General features: G+C 38.0%; 1 protein-coding gene across 2 annotated transcripts in view; it reads right to left on the minus strand.

Moving 5' to 3' along the window:
* Window positions 1-1,322: 1,322 nt before the first annotated feature.
* Window positions 1,323-13,896, minus strand: part of tbc1d7 (TBC1 domain family, member 7) — a 38,508-nt gene continuing 25,934 nt past the window's right edge. Inside the window, exons 6-8 of one of the 2 annotated variants that reach the window (XM_028790844.2) lie at window positions 13,688-13,833; window positions 5,830-5,959; window positions 1,323-1,500 (exon numbers count right to left, since the gene is read on the minus strand). In XM_028790844.2, coding sequence (XP_028646677.2) covers window positions 1,414-1,500; window positions 5,830-5,959; window positions 13,688-13,833 — 363 coding nt within the window. In that variant the 3' untranslated portion in view covers window positions 1,323-1,413. Of the gene's footprint in view, window positions 1,501-5,829; window positions 5,960-11,174; window positions 11,263-13,687; window positions 13,834-13,896 lie in introns of those variants that run through there. The other variant, XM_051929015.1, reaches the window with a different exon arrangement.

A 13,896-nucleotide genomic window follows, 5' to 3' on the forward strand; every position in this document is an offset into this window, starting at 1 on the left:
GTTAATTAGCAGTGTAGTGGTCAGTTGCTGCCAAGATTCAATATGACGGTGATTTATTTATATTTTGTAGAGGAGATCCCAGAGATTCCCCCAGCCTTGGCCCAACCCGCACACACTCAACAACAGAGACAAAATAAAGCACACTGGGAACTAACAAACAATGAAATTAAATAATATAAATGAAAACAATAATACCATCCCTGTACCCTTACGGCGATATTACATCAAACATATAAACACAAACAACTCCACACAGCAAAGTCCATGGAAACAACACCGGATGTAATGAAAGATGATGATAGTGAGTCCAGAGATCTGCACGCTGAAAGGGAATGAAAACAGTCCTACCAGTAGACACTGTAAGGGTGAAGACAGATGGATGGTTCAGACCATCATCTTTGGGATGCACCATTTGTTGGAATGAAAAATGCAATGTATTTTATTACTAGTCACATGTGTGTCTGTTGATCACAATTCTGACTCATCTTGGGTAAGTAGTCCCACCCCGGGACGACAGGGGGGGGGCGCCGCGGTCGCCAACGGTAACATCTCTTTCTTTTCCCGCAGAAGACATCCGGTGAGGGCAACTGACTCCGCCCCTTTCCGGTCGGGGACGAATATAAAAGCACGATGCTCACAGAAGGTGGCTTCTCATTCTGGATCCCTGTGCTCATGAGACAAGGTGCTCAAAACCAGAGCTGACCAGTTAATGATTCCCTGCAGTGGGCAGCTTATGCTGTGCTATTGCACCATCAAGCACCATCTTTGTTTAAAGTTTCAGTTTGTTATCACGTGGGGTGATCCAGTAGGTGCCCTACGATCTCTCCACATTGCACCTTGCACAACCTCATACTACAAATGTTTGTGATGTGCCATCTGTTGGAATGAAACTTCAACAGGATGGACACACAGACATACTGGTCATTTTATTAATGTGGAATAGTTTCTGGAAAGCACTCTTGTGAAGTAAAACAGAAAACATCATCAGGAGGAGAATAAGCCTCAGAGCTTCAAGAAATCAGAAAGTGTCCCCATGCAGTTTCACATCCAGCTGCTAAATAATCCTAAAGTACTCCAGTTGTGGAAGTGAATAGACATGGAACTACGGCAGACGGCCCTACAATTCAAATGCTCATTCACGTCTGTCTGAGCGTTTTCTGGAAGAAGATTCTTTAACAAAATTTCAGTAAAAACACACGCGTGTGGGGACGCTGTTAGCATACGATGGACGACTTGTGGATTGCATCACACGACCTGTGGGAGAGTTCGTCATGGACAAGCCAGAGGTCTAACAACGGTCACCATTGACTTATTAACAAATGTATGTTGGAAAATTCTTTTATTATTTTAAGACTATAAAAGTCACAAAAGCATACAAGTGAGCAGCAGCCAGAGCACACAGCCTTGTCCCCATTAAATCGTGTGCATCGGGGTCCCACAGTGCTTATGCCACAGGTCAACCGCTTTGCTGACGATCGCATCAGTGTTTTCTTGGGGCATCTGGAAAACAAAACAGCAGACACACAGTGAGATGCACAGGACACCAATGTGTGGCCTTCACGCAACTTTCAGGAATATTTAGATAAAATTAAACAAAAAAGGTGCCACTCCGCTAGCATCATTAGTATTTTGTGACATTCTAATCTCCGTTTCTGTCTTAAAAGACTGCATATTTCCATACAATAAATAGTGCCAAGTTACTATATAATACATAAATAGAGACAGACATATATAAGAAAGGCTCAATAGAATAGATAGATGTGAAAGGCGCTATACAATAGAAAGGCACTAAATCTATACTGTATAATAAATAGATAGGAAAGGTGCTATATAATAGGTAGATATAGATATGAAAGGCACTAAATCTAATATATAGTGCCTTTCATATCTATATCTATTATATTGAGCCTCTCTTATCTCTCTGTCCCTATCGATTTATATATGAAAGGCCTTTCATATATATATATCTATTATATAGTGCCTTTTATATATATATATACATTTATTTATTATATAGTGCCTTCACTATATATATATATATATATATATATATATATATATATATATATATATATATATATATATATATATATATATATATATATAAAGTCACTATATAATAGATAGATATGAAAGGCACTGTATAATAAATAAATTAAATAAATAAATAGAGACAGATAGATAAAGGCCCGATATAATAGATAGGTAGATACAGATATGAAGGGCACTACATAATAGACTTAGTGCCTTTCACATCTGTCTCTATTATATAGTGCCTTTCATATCCATTATATGGTCTCTTTCAAATCTATTTATTATACAATACAGTGTGCCAAGGTACTATGTAATAGCTAAACAAATAGACAGAGACAGACATATAAGAAAAGCTCAATAGTATAGATAGTAGTGCTGGACGGTATGACCAAAATTCTATATCACGGTATTTTTTAAAATTATCCCGGTGTCACGGTATTTGACTGTATTTTTTTCCCATGCATGAGTGGATGTTAACCACATTTTCCACTGCAATTACTGCAGTAGACTGGCTAGGAATAACCTATTCCACTGTCATGAGAATTGTACAAAAACACATTTTAATGTGCACACAAGTATTAATGCAGGTTTGCATGGCCCCATAAAGTGATAGTTTTCAAGGGGGTGGCACTAATGAAGAGAAGGAATCACATTGCATGACAGATATAGTCAAAATATAGAACCTTTATATTGAACAAATTTTGCAAACAACTTAAACTAAAATTTTGACAACATATTTTCAACCATCCAAAGAGGCATTTAGACTTAGTAAAATATCCGGAGGTGCTTGTCAAAAGTTGTATTGCACTGAACATGTCTTAGAAAAGGAATAAATAGTAAATATTTTTTGTAAACCAACTACACTTTCTGTTAATGTTAACAATCTCAGTCCACTGACACGTTAAAGTGACTTTTTAAACAAGTTTACCATCATTAAACTGCATAATATTTAAACTAATAAATAACAATAAAATAAATAATAGTGCAACTTCCAGTAATAATACTATTACTTCAAGCCCTGGTGCATTACACAGTATTCACCAAATAAACATAAAATAAAATAAAACAAAGTTCAACTTGGTGATGACATCTTTACCAACTGAACCATCATTAAGGTAAACTGCATTAATATGGACCTTGCTCCAAGCTAAGCTATATACATAAATAATAAAGCTGCAACTTGCAATTATAATGCTATTTGTGGTACAGCCCTACAGAAGAGTATTAGGGCCACGGTAAAGAAAAAAAAAAAACAACATGTCGAGAGTAAAGTCGACATTTCCACTTTTTTCTCATAGTTTATTTTGTCATTAAAGTAGAATGTCGTAAACTAAACTTCATCCTAAAATCAATGTTTAATTTACTAGATTTTCTCAAACCCCGTCATAAGTTAACGTAGCACATTAAAAGTGTTTGCCAACCCAGTTGTTAATCGCTACGTGATTCTTAAACTGACTTCCTCCGCACTAAGAGGAGGCGCAGGCAGCGATCACCGCACAGAATCCATTCACTTTATGATATTCCTGATCTCTGAAAATTTAGAATGCTAAGATAAATACTTGATATAATTTTCATGATGAAATGTATTAAAGCGTGTATTAAACATGCACGGTAGTGTGGCGGTAGTGCTGCTCCCTGGCTGTAAGGGGTCCCCAGGTGTACGTTCAGCGTACAGAACTTTATGGCAGGTGCGACGAGGCTCCAAAAAAAGCTGGATGTATGAATGGGAATCGCACAGGTTTAACTGAAATATTGTGTAAATGTTGGGTTTGTGATCTGGTGGTCGGAGACACCAACACAGAATTCAATGGATGTTCTTCCGAGCAGGCGGCTTTCTTTATTGCATGCGTGTTGTCTCTGTCTGACGTACCAAACCCCTTTTTAAGCAAGTCTCTACAAGCTTTGCTCACCCGGATTTGGGCCAATCCTCTCAAGCTCTGTTAGATTGGGTGGGAAGCATCTGTAAACAGCCATCTTCAGGTCTCTCCACACTTGTTCTGTGGGAGTTTAAATCAGGGATTTGGCTGAGCCACTCAAGGACACTCAGGGACATGTCCTGAAGCCACTCCAGCATCATCTTGGTTGTATACTTCAGGTCCTTGCTGTGATGAAAGGAGAACCATCACCCCAGCCTGGGGTTGAAGGTTTTTGTCAAGGACCTCTCTGCCTGTGTTTTGGAAGTCACTGTGCACTGGAGAAATTCTGAAGGACTGGAAAATGGCAAATATCTCATTATATAAAAAGGGTGACTGGTCTGCAGTGCCCAGTAAGCTTATCGTGCATCATAGGAAAATTAATGGAAGGAATTATTAAGGGAAAAATGGAGCAGCACCGGACAAGGATAGGAGTTTTACTGAAACATCAGCATGGGTTCAGATGAGGAGATTGGGTTTTACTAACATGCAGGACTTTCTATGAGGAAGTGACAAAAGGATACGATCCGAGTGCTGCAGATGATGTTATTGATCTCGACTTTCAGGAACCATTTAAAAAAAAAAGTGCCACATGAAAGTTGGGGCATCAAACCAAAAGAAGTGGGAGCTCCGAGTGTGATGTGTAGATTAGTGCAGAATTGGCTCAGACACAGGATGGTGCGAGGAATCTCATCAGAATTAGCCGATGTTAAGAGTGGTGACCAGCAGGGGTCAGTGCTGGGGCCGCTGCTATTTTTAATAAATATAAATGATTTGGATAGAAATATCAGTAACAAGCTGGTTAAGTTTGCAGATGATACCAAGATAGGTGGATCAGCAGATAATTTGGAATCCATTATATCATTACTGGACTTGGACAGCAGACAGGCTTGGGCAGATTTGTGGCAAATGAAATTCAATGTCAGTAAATGTAAAGAATTACACGCAAGAAGTAAAAATGTGAGGTTTGAATACACAATGGGCGGTCGGAAAATCGAGAGTCCACATTATGAGAAGAATTTAGGAGTCGTAGTGGACTATTAACATCCCGTCAGTGTTCAGAGGCCATTAAAAAGGCTAACATGTCAGGTTATAAAGTGCCTTGATGTGTGCAGTACAAGTCCCTGGAGGTTATGCTCAAGCTTTATAACACACTGGTGAGGCCTCATCTGGAGTCCTGTGTGCAGTTTGGGTCTCCAGGCTACAAAAAGGACATAGCAGGTCTGGAGAAGGTCCAGAGAAGAGCGACGAGGCTGATTCAGGGCTACAGGGGATGAGTTATGAGGAAAGATTAAAAGAGCGGAGCCTTTACAGTTTAAACAAAAGAAGATTAAGAGGACTTAAGTGTTTAAAATTATGAAGGGAATTAGTGCAGTGGCTCGAGATGGTGACTTTAAAATGAACACTGGGACACAGTTGGAAACTTAAGAGGAAATTTCACACAAACATTAGGAAGTGTTTCTTCACACCGAGAACCACAGACACATGAAATAAGTGACCACGTCATGTGGTGGGCAGCAGGACTTAAGGGACCTTCAAAACTCAACGATGTTATTTTAAAAGAATGAAGTGGACAGGACTGGTAGGCTTTGTTGGGCTGAATGGTCGGTCCTCATCCAGATTGTTCTAATTTTGGCCTGTCCCCATAGCGTGATGTTGCCCCCACCATGTCAAATGTTCATTTGTCACTATTGCTCACCAGTAAATTTTTCACAATGGCAAATGCTTGATTACTTTGCAATGAAACTCTTCCGATGCCTACGAAAAATGAGCGGGTTACCACATTCATTCTGATTAAAAAGCCAACACAGCTGAACACAAAACACACACACACACACAACTAAATTTTGTTTCCTTTACGTTCTAAATGGGCACAACTTACATTTTCCAAAAACTGAGTGATGCTTTCAGCTTTGCTCATTCCCAAAAGCATGATTTTATAACTGAGTAGAATCTCCATGGCAACGAACACAAGGATTTTGCAAGAACCGCTTATTAATTTATCCCAAACCCTGTGGGGGGGAAAAAAAAAAGAAAAAATTGTAATAATGTTTATAAAAGAAAGCACATTGCTCAACTAAATACATTTCTTCAGCCCTCCATTTTCAGAACCTGCAAGCTGGTGACAGACAGTAGTCACTTTGGATGAAAACGGTGAGATGCAAAAACTGAAATCATCAACAGTGACGTGTTGTCCACTAGGTGGCGCTAGGGTGCCACCCCCCCACCTGCTTATACCGCCTAAAAGAAAATCAGGAGTGCTCTCCCCTTGACTTTCTCATATACTCAGATATGGAGTTGGATATTTGAGGAGTAAACCGCAAGACAATGATATTTTTATATTATGCACATTAAAGAACCACCACCAATAAATCAAATCAAATTAATAATACATTGGGCAATTATTATAAAAGTAAAGCTGAATAAAGCAGACTCTGCAGCTGCGTGAATAAAAGGTAAAGTACCACTTCCGGTTAACGGAAATAGCTGAAACATTGATAGAAATCTATGTTTTATACCCAATACTTGTATGCAAAATTTGGTTGACAGAAGTGAAAGCGTACTCAAGCTATCCTGTTTATATATACACACACACATGCACACGCAAGCACTGACAGACATAATTCCAAAAATGGTATTTTCTGACTTTCGGAGGTCTAAAACGTTGAGATTCATCAAAATCGAATTTTTGGATGATTCCAATACTTTCCCCTATTCTATTTCATGTGATTTGCAAATAGGTCATTACCTGAAAACTTGTTACATGATTCTTGTTCCTTTGATTCATGAACAAATCATTACCTAAGAACGAGTTTTACAATTCTCGTTTATTTCAATTGTGAATAAATTATTACCTGAAAATAAGTTGCACGATTCTCGTTTATTTGTGAACAAATCATTACCTGAAAACGAGTAACAAGATTCTATTTTGTGATTTGCAAATACAGTAGGTCATTACCTGAAAACTAGCTGCACACTTCTTGTTTTTTGATTCATGAACGAATCATTACCTAAGATCCGAGTTTTACAATTCTCATTTATTTGATTTGTGAATAAATTATTACCTGAAAATGAGATGCACGATTCTATTTCGGGCGATTTGCAAATAAGTCATCACCTGAAAACTAGTTACACGATTCTTGTTCCTTTGATTCGTGAACAAATCATTACCTAAGAATGAGTTTTACAATTGCCATTTATTTATTTATTTGATTTGTGAATAAATCATTACCTGAAAACGAGTAATAAGATTCTATTTTATGATTTGTAAATAGGTCATTACCTGAAAACGAGTTACACGCTTCTTGTTTAGGATTCATGAATGAGTCTTTACCTAAGAACGAGTTGCACGATTCTCATTTATGTCATTTGTGAAAGAATCATTGCCTGAGAATGAGTTGCACGACTGATTCTGAAATGTAATGTGTTATTTTAATTCTTACTTTGTATACGAGAAAGTGAAAAATAAGAATCCTAAGCTTACTCGACAGAGATACTTAATTTATCAACCTGACACATCTGAATTGATTTAAATTACGGGTAACGATGTGTTTGTCAGAAATTAGTTTGTTTTTTGAAAGAGAGAAAAAAAAAAATTTACACGTATGCATTACTGATGCAGTCGGTCACCTGTCTGTGCCGTGTTGTAGTTATTGGTGACTAACAAACGATTCCTCTCATTTTTTGAATGACTCCACTCAGAAAAGCAGGAGAATCGACTGGAGAGCACAAACAAAACAACTCAGATTCAGGGAGGTCTAAAACGTCGAGATTCATCAAAATCTCGACATCGAATTTTTGGACGATTACAATACTTTCCCCTATACTCCGCACAAACAAATCAACTCAGTGGAGCTCAAGGGGAGTGCTGAAGTATCTTTCGTTTCTCCAACACTTGTCGATGTTTCAAGCGCAGGTGCAAGAACTGTCAGAATCACAGAGTCTCGATGACCAGAACTTTTAATTCTTCAGAGTTCAAACAATATTAACATTAGCGACCTCTGTCACTGATGATTCTCTCATTCGTCATACAAGTACAACACATTTATGGTAGAACAGGTTCACGGTGCTGTTTTATACAATTCATTATTGAAATGGTTTTAAACTGAATATGCCAGCAATACTAAAACGAATGCATTTACATCTCTTTGTACATTCAACAAATGAATACAAAAAACTGAATGGTATAAAATATTATTCTAATCTCTAAAATTATTTGCTTTTGAGTTTACTTTCAACCCACACTTTATGGCTCATTGACTGCAATGGGCATGCATCACATTTACTGGTTCATTTGAGTTCAAACAGAATCGTCACCCGGGAACGAGTTCAACATTCTCACTTAAGTGATTTGCAAACGGATCATTACCTAAAAACGAGTTGCACGATTCTTATTCCTTTGATTCATGAACAAATCATTACCTAAGAAAGAGTTTAACAATTTTCGTTTATTTCAATTGTGAATAAATTATTACCTGAAAATAAGTTGCACGATTCTCATTTATTTGTGAACAAATCATTACCTGAAAACGAGTAAAAAGATTCTATTTTGTGATTTGCAAATAGGTCATTACCTGAAAACTAGCTACACACTTCTTGTTTTTTTGATTCATGAATGAATCATTACCTAAGATCGAGTTTTACAATTCTCATTTATTTGATTTGTGAACAAATTATTACCTGAAAATGCGATGCACGATTCTATTTCATGTGATTTGCAAATAGGTCATTACCTGAAAACTAGTTACACGATTCTTGTTCCTTTGATTTGTAAACAAATCATTACCTAAGAATGAGTTTTACAATTGTTATTGATTTGATTTGTGAATAAATCATTACCTGAAAACGAGTAATAAGATTCTATTTTATGATTTACAAATAGGTCATTACCTGAAAACAAGTTACACGCTTCTTGTTTAGGATTCATGAACGAGTCTTTACCCAAGAACGAGTTGCACGATTCTTATTTATTTCATTTGTGAAAGAATCATTACCTGAGAATGAGTTGCACGACTGATTCTGAAATGTAATGTGCTATTTGAATTCTGTTCTGTATCTTAAATGTGTTGTCATGCTTTGTGTACTGAAACAGGAGAATTGCATATGAATTATCACTTTTTTTAAATACCCAATTAATTATATACACTCACACACAAATTAAATTCTACATTTGTGATGCAGACTTTGCTTGTGCCACAGCATCTAATCTTAACAGTGAATCCAAAGAATCAATTCACTTAAACGGGCAGCTTGAAGGAATCGATTCAGTAAAGTAACTCGAAGTGCCTGCACTGCAGTGTGTGCATACAGAAGATCTGCCAGGCTCGGGTAAGGCAGCACTTGAGGACGTGCGGCCGCTGCTGTCTCCTCCATCAATTTCACCTGCAGACCAGATGACAAGTCCCACAATGAGCTTTGACCACTGGGATCCACTCAAAGGGGCTGACACTCATGGATGAACCTTTGTTGCTGATAAATACAGATTCTCACGGAGGAGACATTCAAGAAAAGACGAGTTTGGAAGAGCTGGTGAAACCCGGGCATCACAGGATGACAGATGTAAAGTCCAAAAAGAAACAAACAATCAGATGTTTGATTTTCTGCTTTTTGTTTATATTAAACTGGTTGACTGGACGGACCCCAAACGTTTTAGTGTTTCCTTTGCCCTTCTTTTCTTTACTGTGGTGTTGTGAATGAGGGGTATAAAAAGAATTGCCTTTACTGGTGTGGTGCGGATTACAGCTGTAAAGGACAACATGGGAGTGTGAACAAGGCTGTCGGACACAACATTCCTTGTTACTGTATGTTTAAAAAAAAAAAAAAAAAAAAACACTTTAAAACGCTTTAAAAGGAACCAAAAAAAAAAATCTTTAGTTTTATATTATTTATACTAGTAGGAGTACCCGGCGTTGCCTGGGAATCTATAAGTGGTGAATTTCCTAAATGAAAGAAACAGAACATAGAAACAGAACAAACAGTTTTCTGATTCACATTTTATTCTAAGTTCGTCCACTTTGGATTGTGTCTGCTGTGGCACTTGAGACGCCCTTGAAATAGACTTTTCTCTGGCATCTGAAGTGGACCGTGGAATTGTACGTCTTTTTTTTCGGTGGCATGGGTATATTCGCGTAAAGCAGGAGAATTATAATGTGTTACATGGTACTACGTACGGAAAACGCACCACAGTGAGATGAATTTACTTTATTTACACTACGTCGGAAAGCAAACAAATCATAGACATATATAGATGGACGCCGCATTCACTGTGTTGCCCAGTCGACACGATACATCAGCGCGTCCGCCCTATTGCGAGTGGTAAAAGTGCCATTTAAATTAATACACGTAGACGTGTAAACTGGGTTTTCTGATGAAAAAACAATAACGTTTAAAGCAGTATCGTTTACATACAACAGATTTTGGTGAATCGTTTAAATATAATTATTTATAACCATTTATACACTAATAAAGGCAATTATTAAATAATACTACTACTAATAACTATTATTATTAAATTCCTCCCATATAAGTAACATTTCTCGGACTGCCTTCTTCCATCTCCGAAACATTTCTAGACTTCGTCCTGTTCTTACACAACACAGTACTGAAATATTGATTATGCCCGAGTCACCTCACGTATAGATTACTGTAATGGTATTCTATCTGGCATCCTACAAAAACTTATCCATCGCTTACAACTTCTTCAAAATTCTGCTGCTGCGTCCGCGTTTGCCACGTTATGTTCTAACTACAGAGGCAGAGTCCCATTGCATGGTTCTAACTTGAATTGAGTCGAGGTACTGACGCGAACATCATACATACGGGGTATTGACGCGAACACCATACATATGGATACTATCAACTTATATATAAGGATTCTGAAATTGCCTGCAAAATTAATCTTAGTACAAGTTTTCCCAAATGTGGCTGTTTTGCTTATCAGCAGTCCCCACTATTGCCGACTGAATCAGGAAATCTCTCTGTTCTCCATAAAAATATGTGAACTACAAGAGCGAGATTAAAAAAAAATCATCACTTTTGGGTGTTGTATCTTTTAAATAGTTTCTAAACAGTACAATAAACCCACAAATTAATAACTTAAAAGGAATACTCCATCTAAAAACTGTCATTTTTTTTTTTTATATACGTTACCACATGTACTTTGTAGTGACTTGATAACGGACACGTGGATTATGTGACACGATTAACGAGATTTTTTTTTCTCTTTTTCTCCATGGATGTTTTTCATATCGTTTGACGTTTTACAGGACCGCTGACCCTTGTGTTCTGTTGAGTCATACATTTCTTTCTCTCCTTCCTGCATCAAAACAGAAGATTTTAATTTTTTTCTTGGCTGCCACTACAGAGTAGATGGGATAAGTAACATATGAAAAAACGATTTCTGGGTGGAGTATCCCTTAAAGGATGGATTTATTCTTAAAACACCTTAAGGATAGCTTGAGCTTTAATAAAAACACAAAATACACCTACAAAAAATGTCCACAGTGCAGCTATTTATTAAGGCGGCAGAGAAATATGAACATTTAAACCAGCATCCTATGGAACTGCTAAACATGGCATATTGAGGACTGTTATAATAAGTTTGTTATAATATTAAGTTTAATGTCACTGTCTCTGTGCAAACATTTTAAATCTGTTTTTCTTTTCTTTGTACATGCATAGCTGAGCCAGATTTAGTACAAGGGGCTCAGCATTTAGAATTGCCGAGCCAAGCATAGGACAAGATAGACAAAGACAGCTGGAGGAATGTATAGTTAGCCTAAAGACAGAATAGTACACATCTGTCCTCTGTCAGCACAAAATCTTCTTTCCTTGTTTGGAAATGGACTATTTGCCGACGTGAGGGCCTACACGTGCAGAAGACAGTATATAAAGACTTGGAGAGCAGCCAAATACTTTGAAGCCAATGGACGGATGGGCGATATCGTCATCCGTCTTGAAAAGCCTTCCAGCGCAGCGACGAAAGATGGCAGACTATATAGATCAAGATCCCACCTTGGCATTGTCTTTGCCATAGGCTTCCCGTCTGTGATGCTGCGTAAATCGTCAGTAAAGAAAGCCAAGTTATTTTCTCTTATGTGATTTTTTTCTGCTGTATCACTATGGGAGGGGTATCGCCTTTTAATATCATATCTATATAGTTTTCAGTTACTTAAAATGCCGCAATTACAAAAGAACTTATTCCAACTAGGGAGCTATATCGCCCCCTGAAGGAACAAGGACATATTGCCATTTTCATTCCTGGCCTGGTTTGGGGAATTGTCAGTGATTAAGAAAAATAATTTTTACACCTTAATAAAAGGGTGAAGTATCTGTGTGTCCATTCGGTTGCTATGTCTCTGTCATTCCAACAGATGGTGCACCACCAACATTAACCCTGCTTTTTACAAGTCCCACACCAAATGGCATGTAACAGAGCCATTTGCATTGCTCATTCCAACAGATGGCATATCACAAACATTACCACTGCTTTTACATATTGCATACCAAATAGCATATAACCGAGACCCATGCATGGCATTTGTCATTCCAACACAGTGAAAACATTAACAGTACTTTTACAAGTCACACACCAAAGACATATGGATTGCCTTTGTCATTCCAACAGATGGCATACCACAAACAGCCACAAACATTAACACTGCTTCTAAGAACCCCATACAAAACAGCATAACAGAAACGTGCATTGCATTTTTCATTCTAACAGATGGTGCATCACAAACATTAACCCTGCTTTTACGAATGCTACAGCAAATTGTATACAACAGAAACATTGTGAATTGCACGGTGCACTGCAAACGTTCATACGGAGGTCTACGTTGATTACTTATATTTCAACGCATCTTAGAAGGGTCGCACAGCTAGTAGTAGGATAATAATCCAGTTGGGATCTGCTCTGTGTGGACAATCACAACTAGGACCTCATGAATTGTAGAACAAAAGGGCAAAAAAGGAAAGCGGTTAAAATTATAAAGGAACAGACACACTGCTTAAATAGTTGTTTCCAAATTTGATCTTCTGGGAGGTGATAGTTAAAACACACTGAAGTAGGAATAGTTGTATAACGACTGTAATGACACTTTTAAACAGGCTAAAGTCAATTTTGTCAAAATAAAACTATTACAGGATTTACTTTTTACATACTTCCTCGCACCTCACAGGCTTGTCAGAGGTTTGTACTTCTACTCCAGGACAGGAAGGGGTGCAGTTGCCAACAGTGTGGTCTCTTTTGTCATCCACAGTACCAAGAAGTCACCCCAGGAGGACAACTGACTCTGCCCCTTCTGGTCAGAATCCAAATAAAAGTTGACCGAATTGCCCCTGAATCTGGGGTCTCACTTGGACCAGAGCTGACCTGCTCCGCCACGCCAGACCCACTCCGTTGAGCAGCATTAATCTCTTTCAATGCCTACTGTTTTGTTTGGCTCCATCGCAAGCTCGTTTCCTCTATCCCCGCGTCTTACCCTCGACCACAGGATATAATTTTATGGATGTATGTGCTTTGAATATTGTTGTACATCACACAGAGACTGAACCTGAAGTCTTGTACTTTCTAATCCAAACCCACAGAGGCCATACCGTCACATGTGCTAACCAGTTCAGTGGAATGACAGCAGAGATACGCATAACTAGTGTCTCAAGGTGGTGATGTCTGTTTGAGCAAATTAATTTTGTGTGAATAAGCAGTACATTTGTGGAGCACATGAAAAAGTAAAGCGTACCTCTGCAGACTCGAATCAGGCAAACAGCCAGCAAAGCACTTTCTGAACCAGAGGCCGTATGGCAGCTTACTCATCGCGCCGCACGACTTGAGGTGGTTCAGAAGTCTGCTGTCTTCAAGGCTGAGGTAATACTCCAGACTCTTTGGCTGGAAAGAAAGTAACAAATAATTTAAAAAAAACAATCTTAAGCATTTAAGATATACACACAA

Source organism: Erpetoichthys calabaricus, chromosome 6, assembly GCF_900747795.2.
Source record: "Erpetoichthys calabaricus chromosome 6, fErpCal1.3, whole genome shotgun sequence".
NCBI lineage: Eukaryota > Metazoa > Chordata > Cladistia > Polypteriformes > Polypteridae > Erpetoichthys > Erpetoichthys calabaricus.